Source organism: Lithobates pipiens, unplaced genomic scaffold (assembly GCF_037356315.1).
Source record: "Lithobates pipiens isolate NorthernLeopardFrog02 unplaced genomic scaffold, aLitPip1_a1.2 Scaffold_18, whole genome shotgun sequence".
NCBI classification, from domain to species: Eukaryota; Metazoa; Chordata; class Amphibia; order Anura; family Ranidae; genus Lithobates; species Lithobates pipiens.
In genome coordinates this window covers 452,939-469,334 of record NW_027507758.1, presented here as the reverse complement: position 1 = coordinate 469,334, position 16,396 = coordinate 452,939, and the positions used below count along the sequence as shown (strand labels likewise).

Here is a 16,396-nt window from a genome sequence, read left to right as displayed (position 1 = left end):
TGGGAAGGTTCTGGTAGGAAGTGGTTGGAGGAGGTGGGAAGGTTCTGGTAGGAAGTGGTTGGTGGTTGGAGGAGGTGGGAAGGTTCTGATAGGAAGTGGTTGGTGGTTGGAGGAGGTGGGAAGGTTCTGGTAGGAAGTGGTTGGTGGTTGGAGGAGGTGGGAAGGTTCTGGTAGGAAGTGGTTGGTGGTTGGAGGAGGTGGGATGGTTCTGGTAGGAAGTGGTTGGTGGTTGGTGGAGGTGGGAAGGTTCTGGTAGGAAGTGGTTGGTGGTTGGAGGAGGTGGGAAGGTTCTGGTAGGAAGTGGTTGGAGGAGGTGGGAAGGTTCTGGTAGGAAGTGGTTGGTGGTTGGAGGAGGTGGGAAGGTTCTGATAGGAAGTGGTTGGTGGTTGGAGGAGGTGGGAAGGTTCTGGTAGGAAGTGCTTGGTGGTTGGAGGAGGTGGGAAGGTTCTGGTAGGAAGTGGTTGGTGGTTGGAGGAGGTGGGAAGGTTCTGGTAGGAAGTGGTTGGAGGAGGTGGGAAGGTTCTGGTAGGAAGTGGTTGGTGGTTGGAGGAGGTGGGAAGGTTCTGGTAGGAAGTGGTTGGTGGTTGGAGGAGGTGGGAAGGTTCTGGTAGGAAGTGGTTGGTGGTTGGAGGAGGTGGGAAGGTTCTGGTAGGAAGTGGTTGGTGGTTGGAGGAGGTGGGAAGGTTCTGGTAGGAAGTGGTTGGTGGTTGGAGGAGGTGGGAAGGTTCTGGTAGGAAGTGGTTGGAGGAGGTGGGATGGTTCTGGTAGGAAGTGGTTGGTGGTTGGAGGAGGTGGGAAGGTTCTGGTAGGAAGTGGTTGGTGGTTGGAGGAGGTGGGAAGGTTCTGGTAGGAAGTGGTTGGTGGTTGGAGGAGGTGGGAAGGTTCTGGTAGGAAGTGGTTGGTGGTTGGAGGAGGTGGGAAGGTTCTGGTAGGAAGTGGTTGGTGGTTGGAGGAGGTGGGATGGTTCTGGTAGAAAGTGGTTGGTGGTTGGTGGAGGTGGGAAGGTTCTGGTAGGAAGTGGTTGGTGGTTGGAGGAGGTGGGAAGGTTCTGGTAGGAAGTGGTTGGTGGTTGGAGGAGGTGGGAAGGTTCTGGTAGGAAGTGGTTGGTGGTTGGAGGAGGTGGGATGGTTCTGGTAGGAAGTGGTTGGTGGTTGGTGGAGGTGGGAAGGTTCTGGTAGGAAGTGGTTGGTGGTTGGAGGAGGTGGGAAGGTTCTGGTAGGAAGTGGTTGGAGGAGGTGGGAAGGTTCTGGTAGGAAGTGGTTGGTGGTTGGAGGAGGTGGGAAGGTTCTGATAGGAAGTGGTTGGTGGTTGGAGGAGGTGGGAAGGTTCTGGTAGGAAGTGGTTGGTGGTTGGAGGAGGTGGGAAGGTTCTGGTAGGAAGTGGTTGGTGGTTGGAGGAGGTGGGAAGGTTCTGGTAGGAAGTGGTTGGAGGAGGTGGGAAGGTTCTGGTAGGAAGTGGTTGGTGGTTGGAGGAGGTGGGAAGGTTCTGGTAGGAAGTGGTTGGTGGTTGGAGGAGGTGGGAAGGTTCTGGTAGGAAGTGGTTGGTGGTTGGAGGAGGTGGGAAGGTTCTGGTAGGAAGTGGTTGGTGGTTGGAGGAGGTGGGAAGGTTCTGGTAGGAAGTGGTTGGTGGTTGGAGGAGGTGGGAAGGTTCTGGTAGGAAGTGGTTGGTGGTTGGAGGAGGTGGGATGGTTCTGGTAGGAAGTGGTTGGTGGTTGGAGGAGGTGGGAAGGTTCTGGTAGGAAGTGGTTGGTGGTTGGAGGAGGTGGGAAGGTTCTGGTAGGAAGTGGTTGGTGGTTGGAGGAGGTGGGAAGGTTCTGGTAGGAAGTGGTTGGTGGTTGGAGGAGGTGGGAAGGTTCTGGTAGGAAGTGGTTGGTGGTTGGAGGAGGTGGGAAGGTTCTGGTAGGAAGTGGTTGGTGGTTGGAGGAGGTGGGAAGGTTCTGGTAGGAAGTGGTTGGTGGTTGGAGGAGGTGGGAAGGTTCTGGTAGGAAGTGGTTGGTGGTTGGAGGAGGTGGGAAGGTTCTGGTAGGAAGTGGTTGGTGGTTGGAGGAGGTGGGAAGGTTCTGGTAGGAAGTGGTTGGTGGTTGGAGGAAGTGGGAAGGTTCTGGTAGGAAGTGGTTGGTGGTTGGAGGAGGTGGGAAGGTTCTGGTAGGAAGTGGTTGGTGGTTGGAGGAGGTGGGAAGGTTCTGGTAGGAAGTGGTTGGTGGAGGTGGGAAGGTTCTGGTAGGAAGTGGTTGGTGGAGGTGGGAAGGTTCTGGTAGGAAGTGGTTGGTGGTTGGAGGAGGTGGGAAGGTTCTGGACGGGAGAGGCTGATGTTTGGAGGAAGTGTGGGGGGAAGGGTTCTTGTTGGAGGGATTTGGTCAAAGGTTGGAGGGTTCTGGTTGGAGGAGGTGGGAAGGTTCTGGTAGGAAGTGGTTGGTGGTTGGAGGAGGTGGGAAGGTTCTGGTAGGAAGTGGTTGGTGGTTGGAGGAGGTGGGAAGGTTCTGGTAGGAAGTGGTTGGTGGTTGGAGGAGGTGGGAAGGTTCTGGACGGGAGAGGCTGATGTTTGGAGGAAGTGTGGGGGGAAGGGTTCTTGTTGGAGGGATTTGGTCAAAGGTTGGAGGGTTCTGGTTGGAGGAGGTGGGAAGGTTCTGGTAGGAAGTGGTTGGTGGTTGGAGGAGGTGGGATGGTTCTGGTAGGAAGTGGTTGGTGGTTGGAGGAGGTGGGAAGGTTCTGGTAGGAAGTGGTTGGTGGTTGGAGGAGGTGGGATGGTTCTGGTAGGAAGTGGTTGGTGGTTGGAGGAGGTGGGATGGTTCTGGTAGGAAGTGGTTGGTGGTTGGAGGAGGTGGGAAGGTTCTGGTAGGAAGTGGTTGGTGGTTGGAGGAGGTGGGAAGGTTCTGGTAGGAAGTGGTTGGTGGAGGTGGGATGGTTCTGGTAGGAAGTGGTTGGTGGTTGGAGGAGGTGGGAAGGTTCTGGTAGGAAGTGGTTGGTGGAGGTGGGAAGGTTCTGGTAGGAAGTGGTTGGAGGAGGTGGGAAGGTTCTGGTAGGAAGTGGTTGGTGGTTGGAGGAGGTGGGAAGGTTCTGGTAGGAAGTGGTTGGTGGTTGGAGGAGGTGGGAAGGTTCTGGTAGGAAGTGGTTGGTGGTTGGAGGAGGTGGGAAGGTTCTGGTAGGAAGTGGTTGGTGGTTGGAGGAGATGGGAAGGTTCTGGTAGGAAGTGGTTGGTGGTTGGAGGAGATGGGAAGGTTCTGGTAGGAAGTGGTTGGTGGTTGGAGGAGGTGGGAAGGTTCTGGTAGGAAGTGGTTGGTGGTTGGAGGAGGTGGGAAGGTTCTGGTAGGAAGTGGTTGGTGGTTGGAGGAGGTGGGAAGGTTCTGGTAGGAAGTGGTTGGTGGTTGGAGGAGGTGGGAGGGTTCTGGTAGGAAGTGGTTGGTGGTTGGAGGAGGTGGGAAGGTTCTGGTAGGAAGTGGTTGGTGGTTGGAGGAGGTGGGAAGGTTCTGGTAGGAAGTGGTTGGTGGTTGGAGGAGGTGGGAAGGTTCTGGACGGGAGAGGCTGATGTTTGGAGGAAGTGTGGGGGGAAGGGTTCTTGTTGGAGGGATTTGGTCAAAGGTTGGAGGGTTCTGGTTGGAGGAGGTGGGAAGGTTCTGGTAGGAAGTGGTTGGTGGTTGGAGGAGGTGGGATGGTTCTGGTAGGAAGTGGTTGGTGGTTGGAGGAGGTGGGAAGGTTCTGGTAGGAAGTGGTTGGTGGTTGGAGGAGGTGGGATGGTTCTGGTAGGAAGTGGTTGGTGGTTGGAGGAGGTGGGATGGTTCTGGTAGGAAGTGGTTGGTGGTTGGAGGAGGTGGGAAGGTTCTGGTAGGAAGTGGTTGGTGGTTGGAGGAGGTGGGAAGGTTCTGGTAGGAAGTGGTTGGTGGAGGTGGGATGGTTCTGGTAGGAAGTGGTTGGTGGTTGGAGGAGGTGGGAAGGTTCTGGTAGGAAGTGGTTGGTGGAGGTGGGAAGGTTCTGGTAGGAAGTGGTTGGAGGAGGTGGGAAGGTTCTGGTAGGAAGTGGTTGGTGGTTGGAGGAGGTGGGAAGGTTCTGGTAGGAAGTGGTTGGTGGTTGGAGGAGATGGGAAGGTTCTGGTAGGAAGTGGTTGGTGGTTGGAGGAGGTGGGAAGGTTCTGGTAGGAAGTGGTTGGTGGTTGGAGGAGGTGGGAAGGTTCTGGTAGGAAGTGGTTGGTGGTTGGAGGAGGTGGGAAGGTTCTGGTAGGAAGTGGTTGGTGGTTGGAGGAGGTGGGAGGGTTCTGGTAGGAAGTGGTTGGTGGTTGGAGGAGGTGGGAGGGTTCTGGTAGGAAGTGGTTGGTGGTTGGAGGAGGTGGGAGGGTTCTGGTAGGAAGTGGTTGGTGGTTGGAGGAGGTGGGAAGGTTCTGGTAGGAAGTGGTTGGTGGTTGGAGGAGGTGGGAAGGTTCTGGTAGGAAGTGGTTGGTGGTTGGAGGAGGTGGGAAGGTTCTGGTAGGAAGTGGTTGGTGGTTGGAGGAGGTGGGAAGGTTCTGGTAGGAAGTGGTTGGTGGTTGGAGGAGGTGGGAAGGTTCTGGTAGGAAGTGGTTGGTGGTTGGAGGAGGTGGGAAGGTTCTGGTAGGAAGTGGTTGGTGGTTGGAGGAGGTGGGAAGGTTCTGGTAGGAAGTGGTTGGTGGTTGGAGGAGGTGGGAAGGTTCTGGTAGGAAGTGGTTGGTGGTTGGAGGAGGTGGGAAGGTTCTGGTAGGAAGTGGTTGGTGGTTGGAGGAGGTGGGAAGGTTCTGGTAGGAAGTGGTTGGTGGTTGGAGGAGGTGGGAAGGTTCTGGTAGGAAGTGGTTGGTGGTTGGAGGAGGTGGGAAGGTTCTGGTAGGAAGTGGTTGGTGGTTGGAGGAGGTGGGAGGGTTCTGGTAGGAAGTGGTTGGTGGTTGGAGGAGGTGGGAGGGTTCTGGTAGGAAGTGGTTGGTGGTTGGAGGAGGTGGGAGGGTTCTGGTAGGAAGTGGTTGGTGGTTGGAGGAGGTGGGAAGGTTCTGGTAGGAAGTGGTTGGTGGTTGGAGGAGGTGGGAAGGTTCTGGTAGGAAGTGGTTGGAGGAGGTGGGAAGGTTCTGGTAGGAAGTGGTTGGTGGTTGGTGGAGGTGGGAAGGTTCTGGTAGGAAGTGGTTGGTGGTTGGAGGAGGTGGGAAGGTTCTGGTAGGAAGTGGTTGGAGGAGGTGGGAAGGTTCTGGTAGGAAGTGGTTGGTGGTTGGAGGAGGTGGGAAGGTTCTGATAGGAAGTGGTTGGTGGTTGGAGGAGGTGGGAAGGTTCTGGTAGGAAGTGGTTGGTGGTTGGAGGAGGTGGGAAGGTTCTGATAGGAAGTGGTTGGTGGTTGGAGGAGGTGGGAAGATTCTGGTAGGAAGTGGTTGGTGGTTGGAGGAGGTGGGAAGGTTCTGGTAGGAAGTGGTTGGTGGTTGGAGGAGGTGGGAAGGTTCTGGTAGGAAGTGGTTGGTGGTTGGAGGAGGTGGGAAGGTTCTGGTAGGAAGTGGTTGGTGGTTGGAGGAGGTGGGAAGGTTCTGGTAGGAAGTGGTTGGAGGAGGTGGGAAGGTTCTGGTAGGAAGTGGTTGGTGGTTGGAGGAGGTGGGAAGGTTCTGGTAGGAAGTGGTTGGTGGTTGGAGGAGGTGGGAAGGTTCTGGTAGGAAGTGGTTGGTGGTTGGAGGAGGTGGGAAGGTTCTGGTAGGAAGTGGTTGGTGGTTGGAGGAGGTGGGAAGGTTCTGGTAGGAAGTGGTTGGTGGTTGGAGGAGGTGGGAAGGTTCTGGTAGGAAGTGGTTGGAGGAGGTGGGAAGGTTCTGGTAGGAAGTGGTTGGTGGTTGGTGGAGGTGGGAAGGTTCTGGTAGGAAGTGGTTGGTGGTTGGAGGAGGTGGGAGGGTTCTGGTAGGAAGTGGTTGGTGGTTGGAGGAGGTGGGAGGGTTCTGGTAGGAAGTGGTTGGTGGTTGGAGGAGGTGGGAAGGTTCTGGTAGGAAGTGGTTGGTGGTTGGAGGAGGTGGGAAGGTTCTGGTAGGAAGTGGTTGGAGGAGGTGGGAAGGTTCTGGTAGGAAGTGGTTGGTGGTTGGTGGAGGTGGGAAGGTTCTGGTAGGAAGTGGTTGGTGGTTGGAGGAGGTGGGAAGGTTCTGGTAGGAAGTGGTTGGAGGAGGTGGGAAGGTTCTGGTAGGAAGTGGTTGGTGGTTGGAGGAGGTGGGAAGGTTCTGATAGGAAGTGGTTGGTGGTTGGAGGAGGTGGGAAGGTTCTGGTAGGAAGTGGTTGGTGGTTGGAGGAGGTGGGAAGGTTCTGGTAGGAAGTGGTTGGAGGAGGTGGGAAGGTTCTGGTAGGAAGTGGTTGGTGGTTGGAGGAGGTGGGAAGGTTCTGGTAGGAAGTGGTTGGAGGAGGTGGGAAGGTTCTGGTAGGAAGTGGTTGGTGGTTGGTGGAGGTGGGAAGGTTCTGGTAGGAAGTGGTTGGTGGTTGGAGGAGGTGGGAAGGTTCTGGTAGGAAGTGGTTGGAGGAGGTGGGAAGGTTCTGGTAGGAAGTGGTTGGTGGTTGGAGGAGGTGGGAAGGTTCTGATAGGAAGTGGTTGGTGGTTGGAGGAGGTGGGAAGGTTCTGGTAGGAAGTGGTTGGTGGTTGGAGGAGGTGGGAAGGTTCTGGTAGGAAGTGGTTGGTGGTTGGAGGAGGTGGGATGGTTCTGGTAGGAAGTGGTTGGTGGTTGGTGGAGGTGGGAAGGTTCTGGTAGGAAGTGGTTGGTGGTTGGAGGAGGTGGGAAGGTTCTGGTAGGAAGTGGTTGGAGGAGGTGGGAAGGTTCTGGTAGGAAGTGGTTGGTGGTTGGAGGAGGTGGGAAGGTTCTGATAGGAAGTGGTTGGTGGTTGGAGGAGGTGGGAAGGTTCTGGTAGGAAGTGGTTGGTGGTTGGAGGAGGTGGGAAGGTTCTGGTAGGAAGTGGTTGGAGGAGGTGGGAAGGTTCTGGTAGGAAGTGGTTGGTGGTTGGAGGAGGTGGGAAGGTTCTGGTAGGAAGTGGTTGGTGGTTGGAGGAGGTGGGAAGGTTCTGGTAGGAAGTGGTTGGTGGTTGGAGGAGGTGGGAAGGTTCTGGTAGGAAGTGGTTGGTGGTTGGAGGAGGTGGGAAGGTTCTGGTAGGAAGTGGTTGGTGGTTGGAGGAGGTGGGAAGGTTCTGGTAGGAAGTGGTTGGTGGTTGGAGGAGGTGGGAAGGTTCTGGTAGGAAGTGGTTGGTGGTTGGAGGAGGTGGGAAGGTTCTGGTAGGAAGTGGTTGGTGGTTGGAGGAGGTGGGATGGTTCTGGTAGGAAGTGGTTGGTGGTTGGAGGAGGTGGGAAGGTTCTGGTAGGAAGTGGTTGGTGGTTGGAGGAGGTGGGAAGGTTCTGGTAGGAAGTGGTTGGTGGTTGGAGGAGGTGGGAAGGTTCTGGTAGGAAGTGGTTGGTGGTTGGAGGAGGTGGGAAGGTTCTGGTAGGAAGTGGTTGGTGGTTGGAGGAGGTGGGATGGTTCTGGTAGGAAGTGGTTGGTGGTTGGTGGAGGTGGGAAGGTTCTGGTAGGAAGTGGTTGGTGGTTGGAGGAGGTGGGAAGGTTCTGGTAGGAAGTGGTTGGTGGTTGGAGGAGGTGGGAAGGTTCTGGTAGGAAGTGGTTGGTGGTTGGAGGAGGTGGGAAGGTTCTGGTAGGAAGTGGTTGGAGGAGGTGGGAAGGTTCTGGTAGGAAGTGGTTGGTGGTTGGAGGAGGTGGGAAGGTTCTGATAGGAAGTGGTTGGTGGTTGGAGGAGGTGGGAAGGTTCTGGTAGGAAGTGGTTGGTGGTTGGAGGAGGTGGGAAGGTTCTGGTAGGAAGTGGTTGGTGGTTGGAGGAGGTGGGAAGGTTCTGGTAGGAAGTGGTTGGAGGAGGTGGGAAGGTTCTGGTAGGAAGTGGTTGGTGGTTGGAGGAGGTGGGATGGTTCTGGTAGGAAGTGGTTGGTGGTTGGAGGAGGTGGGATGGTTCTGGTAGGAAGTGGTTGGTGGTTGGAGGAGGTGGGAAGGTTCTGGTAGGAAGTGGTTGGTGGTTGGAGGAGGTGGGATGGTTCTGGTAGGAAGTGGTTGGTGGTTGGAGGAGGTGGGATGGTTCTGGTAGGAAGTGGTTGGTGGTTGGAGGAGGTGGGATGGTTCTGGTAGGAAGTGGTTGGTGGTTGGAGGAGGTGGGAAGGTTCTGGTAGGAAGTGGTTGGTGGTTGGAGGAGGTGGGATGGTTCTGGTAGGAAGTGGTTGGTGGTTGGAGGAGGTGGGAAGGTTCTGGTAGGAAGTGGTTGGTGGTTGGAGGAGGTGGGAAGGTTCTGGTAGGAAGTGGTTGGTGGTTGGAGGAGGTGGGAAGGTTCTGGTAGGAAGTGGTTGGTGGTTGGAGGAGGTGGGATGGTTCTGGTAGGAAGTGGTTGGTGGTTGGAGGAGGTGGGATGGTTCTGGTAGGAAGTGGTTGGTGGTTGGAGGAGGTGGGATGGTTCTGGTAGGAAGTGGTTGGTGGTTGGAGGAGGTGGGAAGGTTCTGGTAGGAAGTGGTTGGTGGTTGGAGGAGGTGGGAAGGTTCTGGTAGGAAGTGGTTGGTGGTTGGAGGAGGTGGGAAGGTTCTGGTAGGAAGTGGTTGGTGGTTGGAGGAGGTGGGAAGGTTCTGGTAGGAAGTGGTTGGTGGTTGGAGGAGGTGGGAAGGTTCTGGTAGGAAGTGGTTGGTGGTTGGAGGAGGTGGGAAGGTTCTGGTAGGAAGTGGTTGGTGGTTGGAGGAGGTGGGAAGGTTCTGGTAGGAAGTGGTTGGTGGTTGGAGGAGGTGGGAAGGTTCTGGACGGGAGAGGCTGATGTTTGGAGGAAGTGTGGGGGGAAGGGTTCTTGTTGGAGGGATTTGGTCAAAGGTTGGAGGGTTCTGGTTGGAGGAAGTAGGAAGGTTCTGGTTGGAGGGGAGGAGCTCTGTGTGGTCTGATTCTGTAGTTTGGGTAGATTCGGAGACGTTTGTTCAGTTGGCTGATGTTGTATCCGGGGTGGATTTGATTGAAATCCATAAATTTTAAAGAGTTACTGTCATCACTGACCAGCGGTTGGCCCCTCCTCTGACCAGCGGTTGGCCCCTCCTCTGACCAGCGGTTGGCCCCTCCTCTGACCAGCGGTTGGCCCCTCCTCTGACCAGCTGTTGGCCCCTCCTCTGTTGGCTCCTCTGTCCCGCAGCCGCTCCTCCTCTGACCCCCCTGGTGACTCCCCGACACTCCCATTCACTTGAATGGGATTGCTGGGGTTGGGGCGGTGGTGACACAAGGCGAGGGACATGGCGGCAGCGGGTGATTGGACGCCCGCTAACAGGCACTGCCATGATGGATCTGGAATGACAGGTGCTCTTTACATGTGAGGACTCATTCTTGCTGGTAGTTAGAATCTTTAACCACTTCACTTCTGGAAGATTTACCCCCTTCATGACCAGGCCATTTTTTTGTGATACGTCGCTTTAACTGACAATTGCGCGGCTGTGCGGCGTTGTACCCAAATAAAACTGATGTCCCTTTTTTCCCCACAAATAGAGATTCTTTTGGTGGGATTTGGTCACCTCTGCGGGTTTTATTTTTTGTGCTATAAATAGAGCGACAATTTCGGAAAAAAATAAAAAAATATTGTTTACTTTCTGCTATAAAAAAATCAAATCTCTTCACCGATGTCCCAATATATATTCTGCTAAATATTTTAAAAAATCCCAATAAGTTTATTGATCGGTTTGTGCAAAAGTTATCACATCTACAAACTAAGGGATAGATTTATGGACTTTTTATTTTTTTCATTGTTTTACTGTTAATGGCGGCGATCAGTGATTTTATTATTTTTTTTCTGCGACATTGCGGCAGACAAATCTGACCCTAAGTGACACTTTTTGGTGACCAGTTACACCAATGCAGTGAGCAGTGCTAAAAATATGCACTGTCACTGTATAAATGACACTGGCAGGAGGAGGGGTTAACATCGGGGGCGATCAAAGGGTTAAGTGTGCTCCTAGGGAGGGCTTAGGAACTATGGGGGAAGGACACACTGGAGGAAAAGAGAGAGAGATCCGTGTTTCAGCTTAGCAGGAATCACAGATCTCTCTTTCCCTCTCTGATAGAACAGCCTTGTTTACCATAGGAAGACTGCCGTTCTGCCTCTCCTCCCAGCGATCGGTGGCCACTGGACCTGCTGATTGGCTCCCGCTGTGATTGGACAAGTGTGCGCCCCAAATCGCGTGCCCAAAATCACGTACAGGTATGTGCTCAGTGTGTGTGTGTGTGTAATATATAATATACACACACAGTGGGTGGTCCAGAAGGGGTTAATATTTGCAAACAAAATGAAGGTTTCCTATTTAGAATAATAAGCTGTCAGGTTAGTAAAACTGCAATATCAGAATCGTTTCGATCGTTCAGTTTGTAGTGTACACGATCGTTCAGTTTGTAGTGTACACGATCGTTCAGTTTGTAGTGTACACGATTGTTCAGTTTGTAGTGTACACGATTGTTCAGTTTGTAGTGTACACGATTGTTCAGTTTGTAGTGTACACGATCGTTCAGTTTGTAGTGTACACGATTGTTCAGTTTGTAGTGTACACGATTGTTCAGTTTGTAGTGTACACGATTGTTCAGTTTTTAGTGTACACGATCGTTCAGTTTGTAGTGTACACGATCGTTCAGTTTGTAGTGTACACGATTGTTCAGTTTGTAGTGTACACGATCGTTCAGTTTGTAGTGTACACGATTGTTCAGTTTGTAGTGTACACGATTGTTCAGTTTGTAGTGTACACGATTGTTCAGTTTGTAGTGTACACGATTGTTCAGTTTGTAGTGTACACGATTGTTCAGTTTGTAGTGTACACGATCGTTCAGTTTGTAGTGTACACGATCGTACAGTTTGTAGTGTACACGATTGTTCAGTTTGTAGTGTACACGATTGTTCAGTTTGTAGTGTACACGATTGTTCAGTTTGTAGTGTACACGATTGTTCAGTTTGTAGTGTACACGATTGTTCAGTTTGTAGTGTACACGATTGTTCAGTTTGTAGTGTACACGATCGTTCAGTTTGTAGTGTACACGATCGTACAGTTTGTAGTGTACACGATTGTTCAGTTTGTAGTGTACACGATCGTTCAGTTTGTAGTGTACACGATCGTACAGTTTGTAGTGTACACGATTGTTCAGTTTGTAGTGTACACGATCGTTCAGTTTGTAGTGTACACGATCGTACAGTTCAGTGCACATCCAGGAATATGTATCTCGTTGTTCCTGTGACATATCTGCAGAATATACAGCCTCTTGCTCCATTTCATGCTGAATAAACAAAATTATTAATGGATCTTAAATAGAAAACTATCTTTAGATCGATTTTTACTCCAAAAGCATTTTATTAAAATAAATTTTATAAAAAATCTAAAAATAAAATCCAATTTATTTCTTTTTTTTTTTTTTTACATTAAAAAACAAAACAAAAACCAAGGCTGATTTCCATCCCCCGGGTCGTATCCGTTGTCATTTGATTTGATTGCAGAGAATGGGGCCTGAGAGGATCTTCCCGAACCAGAGCGAGGAGCTGGGGGACCCGCAGGACGCCGGGCCTGGAGAGTGGAGTGCCGGAGAAGAGGAGGATGAAGAGGAAGGGCAGAGCGGATATCAATACCAACCACTCAACCAGGATCCAGAGGACACCACCCAATCCGAGACCGACCTACAGGAGAGGCTACAGGTACCCCCATTATGGCTGACCTCTGGGGTAACCCTCTGATCCCCGCTAGACTCCAGGATTGGGACCTTCTGTGTAGACGGGGGGAGGGGTTCCAGTGTCTCTTGGGGGGGCTTCTGGGGAGGTGGTCCTTCCCTGACACTGCAAGATGTGTGCTGGAGGAGGAGGAGGGGAAGTCATACTTTTGACTTTACACAAATCTGTCTCTTTCCCTTATGTGAAGTGGGCCCCTGGAGGAGGAGATGGAGGCGGAGCTGGGGCCCCCATAGGAAAGATGGGCCCCCTGGAAGAAGAGATGGGTTTCCATAGGGAAGATAGGCCCCTGGAGGTAGATATGGGCCTCCCCGAGGAGGAGATGGGGGGGGGGGGGGGCCCCCCCGAGGAGGAGATGGAGGCGGAGCTGGGGCCCCCATAGGAAAGATGGGCCCCCTGGAAGAAGAGATGGGTTTCCATAGGGAAGATAGGCCCCTGGAGGTAGATATGGGCCTCCCGGAGGAGGAGATGGGGTGGGGGGGGACCCCCCCCCGAGGAGGAGATGGAGGCGGAGCTGGGGCCCCCATAGGAAAGATGGGCCCCCTGGAAGAAGAGATGGGTTTCTATAGGGAAGATAGGCCCCTGGAGGTAGATATGGGCCTCCCGGAGGAGGAGATGGGGGGGGGGGGACCCCCCGAGGAGGAGATGGAGGCGGAGCTGGGGCCCCCATAGGAAAGATGGGCCCCCTGGAAGAAGAGATGGGTTTCCATAGGGAAGATAGGCCCCTGGAGGTAGATATGGGCCTCCCCGAGGAGGAGATGGGGGGGGGGGACCCCCCCGAGGAGGAGATGGAGGCGGAGCTGGGGCCCCCATAGGAAAGATGGGCCCCCTGGAAGAAGAGATGGGTTTCCATAGGGAAGATAGACCCCTGGTAGAGGATAAAGGCCAAAGAAGAAGATGTGGGGGCTGGTAGGGTGGAAATTCACCCACAAGGGGAGGAGAGTCCCCAGTAGGAGAAGTAGGCTCCCCGGGGGTAGTGAAGGGCCCCCGTCCTGAGGAATGAAGATTCTATATATGTTCTCATTTTAGGCAATGAGGCTCCACCTGCCGGACCCCCTGTGGACAGTGAGGATGAGGAGGAGGGTGACTCCGCACACAACTCCATTCCAATGGACGCAGGTATCCAAGGAAACCATTATTGGGGGGGGGGGGGGGCGTACACAATCTGAGCAAACCATTCGTCGGCTGTGTGTGTGGGGGGGGGGGGGTATCACAGAGGGGGGGTGGAGTGTCGGGGGATGGATTGGGGGGTATCGCAGCGGGTCACTCATGCCTTTCCCCTTGTGCAGATCACGTGGAGTTGGTGAAGAAGACGATGGCGGTGGAGTGGGGGGTGTCACAGCGGGGGGTGGAGTGGGGGGTGTCACAGCGGGGGGGGGGGGTGGAGTGTCGGGGGATGGAGTGGGGGGTATCGCAGCGGGTCACTCATGCCTTTCCCCTTGTGCAGATCACGTGGAGTTGGTGAAGAAGATGAGGGGGGTGGAGTGGGGGGTGTCACAGCGGGGGGGGGGGGTGGAGTGTCGGGGGATGGAGTGGGGGGTATCGCAGCGGGTCACTCATGCCTTTCCCCTTGTGCAGATCACGTGGAGTTGGTGAAGAAGACGATGGCGGTGGAGTGGGGGGTGTCACAGCGGGGGGGGTGGAGTGGGGGGTGTCACAGCGGGGGGGGGGGGTGGAGTGTTGGGGGATGGAGTGGGGGTGTCACAGCGGGGGGTGGAATGGGGGGTGTCACAGAGGGGGGTGGATTGTCGGGGGATGGATTGGGGGGTGTCACAGCGGATCACTCATTCCTTTCCCCTTGTGCAGATCACATGGAGTTGGTGAAGAAGACGATGGCGGTGAAGTTGGGGGGGGGGGGGGTGGAGTGGGGGGGGTGTCACAGCGGGGGGGTGGAGTGGGGGGGTGGAGTGTCGGGGGATGGAGTGGGGGGGTATCGCAGCGGATCACTCATTCCTTTCCCTTGTGCAGATCACGTGGAGTTGGTGAAGAAGACGATGGCGGTGAAGTTGGGGGGGGGTGGAGTGGGGGGGTGTCACAGCGGGGGGGTGGAGTGGGGGGGGTGGAGTGTCGGGGGATGGAGTGGGGGGTGTCGCAGCGGATCACTCATGCCTTTCCCTTGTGCAGATCACGTGGAGTTGGTGAAGAAGACGATGGCGGCGGTGAAGTTGGGGGGGTGGAATGGGGGGTGTCACAGAGGGGGGTGGAGTGGGGGTGTCACAGCGGGGGGTGGAATGGGGGGTGTCACAGCGGGGGGGGTGAGTGGGGGTGTCACAGAGGGGGGGTGGAGTGTCGGGGGATGGATTGGGGGGTATCGCAGCGGATCACTCATGCCTTTCCCCTTGTGCAGATCACGTGGAGTTGGTGAAGAAGACGATGGCGGTGAAGTTGGGGGGGGTGGAGTGGGGGGGGGTGTCACAGCGGGGGTGGAGTGGGGGGGGTGGAGTGTCGGGGGATGGAGTGGGGGTATCACAGCGGATCACTCATGCCTTTCCCCTTGTGCAGATCACGTGGAGTTGGTGAAGAAGACGATGGCGGTGAAGTTGGGGGGGTGGAGTGGGGGGGGTGTCACAGCGGGGGGTGGAGTGGGGGGGGGTGGAGTGTCGGGGGATGGAGTGGGGGGTATCGCAGCGGATCACTCATGCCTTTCCCCTTGTGCAGATCACGTGGAGTTGGTGAAGAAGACGATGGCGGTGAAGTTGGGGGGGGTGGAGTGGGGGGGGTGTCACAGCGGGGGGTGGAGTGGGGGGGGGTGGAGTGTCGGGGGATGGAGTGGGGGGTATCGCAGCGGATCACTCATTCCTTTCCCCTTGTGCAGATCACGTGGAGTTGGTGAAGAAGACGATGGCGGTGAAGTTGGGGGGGTGGAGTGGGGGGGGGTGTCACAGCGGGGGGGTGGAGTGGGGAGGGGGGCGTGTCGGGGGATGGAGTGGGGGGTATCGCAGCGGGTCACTCATGCCTTTCCCCTTGTGCAGATCACGTGGAGTTGGTGAAGAAGACGATGGCGGTGAAGTTGGGGGGGGGTGGAGTGGGGGGGGTGTCACAGCGGGGGGTGGAGTGGGGGGGGGTGGAGTGTCGGGGGATGGAGTGGGGGGTATCGCAGCGGGTCACTCATTCCTTTCCCCTTGTGCAGATCACGTGGAGTTGGTGAAGAAGACGATGGCGGTGAAGTTGGGGGGGTGGAGTGGGGGGGGGTGTCACAGCGGGGGGGTGGAGTGGGGAGGGGGGCGTGTCGGGGGATGGAGTGGGGGGTATCGCAGCGGGTCACTCATTCCTTTCCCCTTGTGCAGATCACGTGGAGTTGGTGAAGAAGACGATGGCGGTGAAGTTGGGGGGGTGGAATGGGGGGGTGTCACAGCGGGGGGGTGGAGTGGGGGGGGGGTGGAGTGTCGGGGGATGGAGTGGGGGGGGTGTCACAGCGGGGGGGTGGGAGTGTCGGGGGATGGAGTGTCGGGGGATGGAGTGTCGGGGGATGGAGTGGGGGGGTGTCACAGAGGGGGGTGGGAGTGTCGGGGTGTCACAGCGGGGGGGGGTGGAGTGGGGGGGTGGAGTGTCGGGGGATGGAGTGGGGGGGGTGTCACAGAGGGGGGTGGAGTGTCGGGGTGTCACAGCGGGGGGGGTGGAGTGGGGGGGGGTGGAGTGTCGGGGGATGGAGTGGGGGGTATCACAGCGGATCACTCATGCCTTTCCCCTTGTGCAGATCACGTGGAGTTGGTGAAGAAGACGATGGCGGTGAAGTTGGGGGGGGTGGAGTGTCGGGGGATGGAGTGGGGGGGGGTGTCACAGCGGGGGGGTGGAGTGGGGGGGGGTGGAGTGTCGGGGGATGGATTGGGGGGTATCGCAGCGGATCACTCATGCCCTTCCCCTTGTGCAGATCACGTGGAGTTGGTGAAGAAGACGATGGCGGCGGTGAAGTTGCCCCCGGTCTCGGTCCCGGGTTGGGCTCAGCAGATCTCGGATGAAGACTGGGATCACATGGTACATCAGACCATCCAATCCCGATGTGCAGCTCCAGCATCCAGCAAGAAATGAGGAGCTCCTCTGCTGTATATACCTTGTATGTGTCGTCTGTGTATATAAAATAATTCAAGTGATTGTAATGGATCATTTATTTTTTAATAACAAACATCTCAGACTTCCCTCCGCTGTGCGGCTGGTTTTGCACAGAGTGGCCCTGATCCTCCTCTTCTGGGGTCCCTCGGCTGCTCTCGTGGCTCCTCCCCACATCAGATAACTTCCTAGGGCAGTGATGGAGAACCTCGGCACTCCAGATCTTGTGGAACTACATTTCCCATGATGCTCCACTACACTGCAGCGTGCACGAGGATCATGGGGAATGTAGTTCCAATAAATCTGGGGTGTTGAGGTTCCCCATCACTGCCCTAGAAGAAGCGCTCTCTCCCGGGGGTGTTACCTTGCGGGGGCGCTCCCAAGTCCAGCATTTACGTCCATAGATGGCCCCGGCACCTGTGTCATTGGATTTGATTGACAGCAGTGGGAGACAATGGCTGTGCTGCTATCTATCCAATCAAGAGCCGGGACCTGTGGAGAGAAGGACAGCGCATCCCCGCCGAGGGAAATACGGGGCTCAGGTAAGTAAAATGGGGGGGGGGGGCTCACTGACACGTGTTTTTCACCTTAATGCAAAGGGTGCACGAGGATTTACAACCCCCTTTCATGTGAACAATCCTTTGTCTTGTCTGGTGATCCCAG

General features: G+C 55.6%; 1 protein-coding gene across 1 annotated transcript in view; it reads left to right on the top strand.

The window, feature by feature from the left end:
* LOC143986926 (male-enhanced antigen 1-like) overlaps positions 1-15,778 on the top strand; it is a 30,559-nt gene extending 14,781 nt beyond the window's left edge. Inside the window, 4 exon segments of the mRNA XM_077485335.1 lie at positions 11,462-11,656; positions 12,716-12,734; positions 12,737-12,805; positions 15,558-15,778. Of these exon segments, the coding sequence (XP_077341461.1) occupies positions 11,465-11,656; positions 12,716-12,734; positions 12,737-12,805; positions 15,558-15,715 (438 nt within the window). The 5' untranslated portion in view covers positions 11,462-11,464 and the 3' untranslated portion in view covers positions 15,716-15,778.
* Positions 15,779-16,396: the final 618 nt, after the last annotated feature.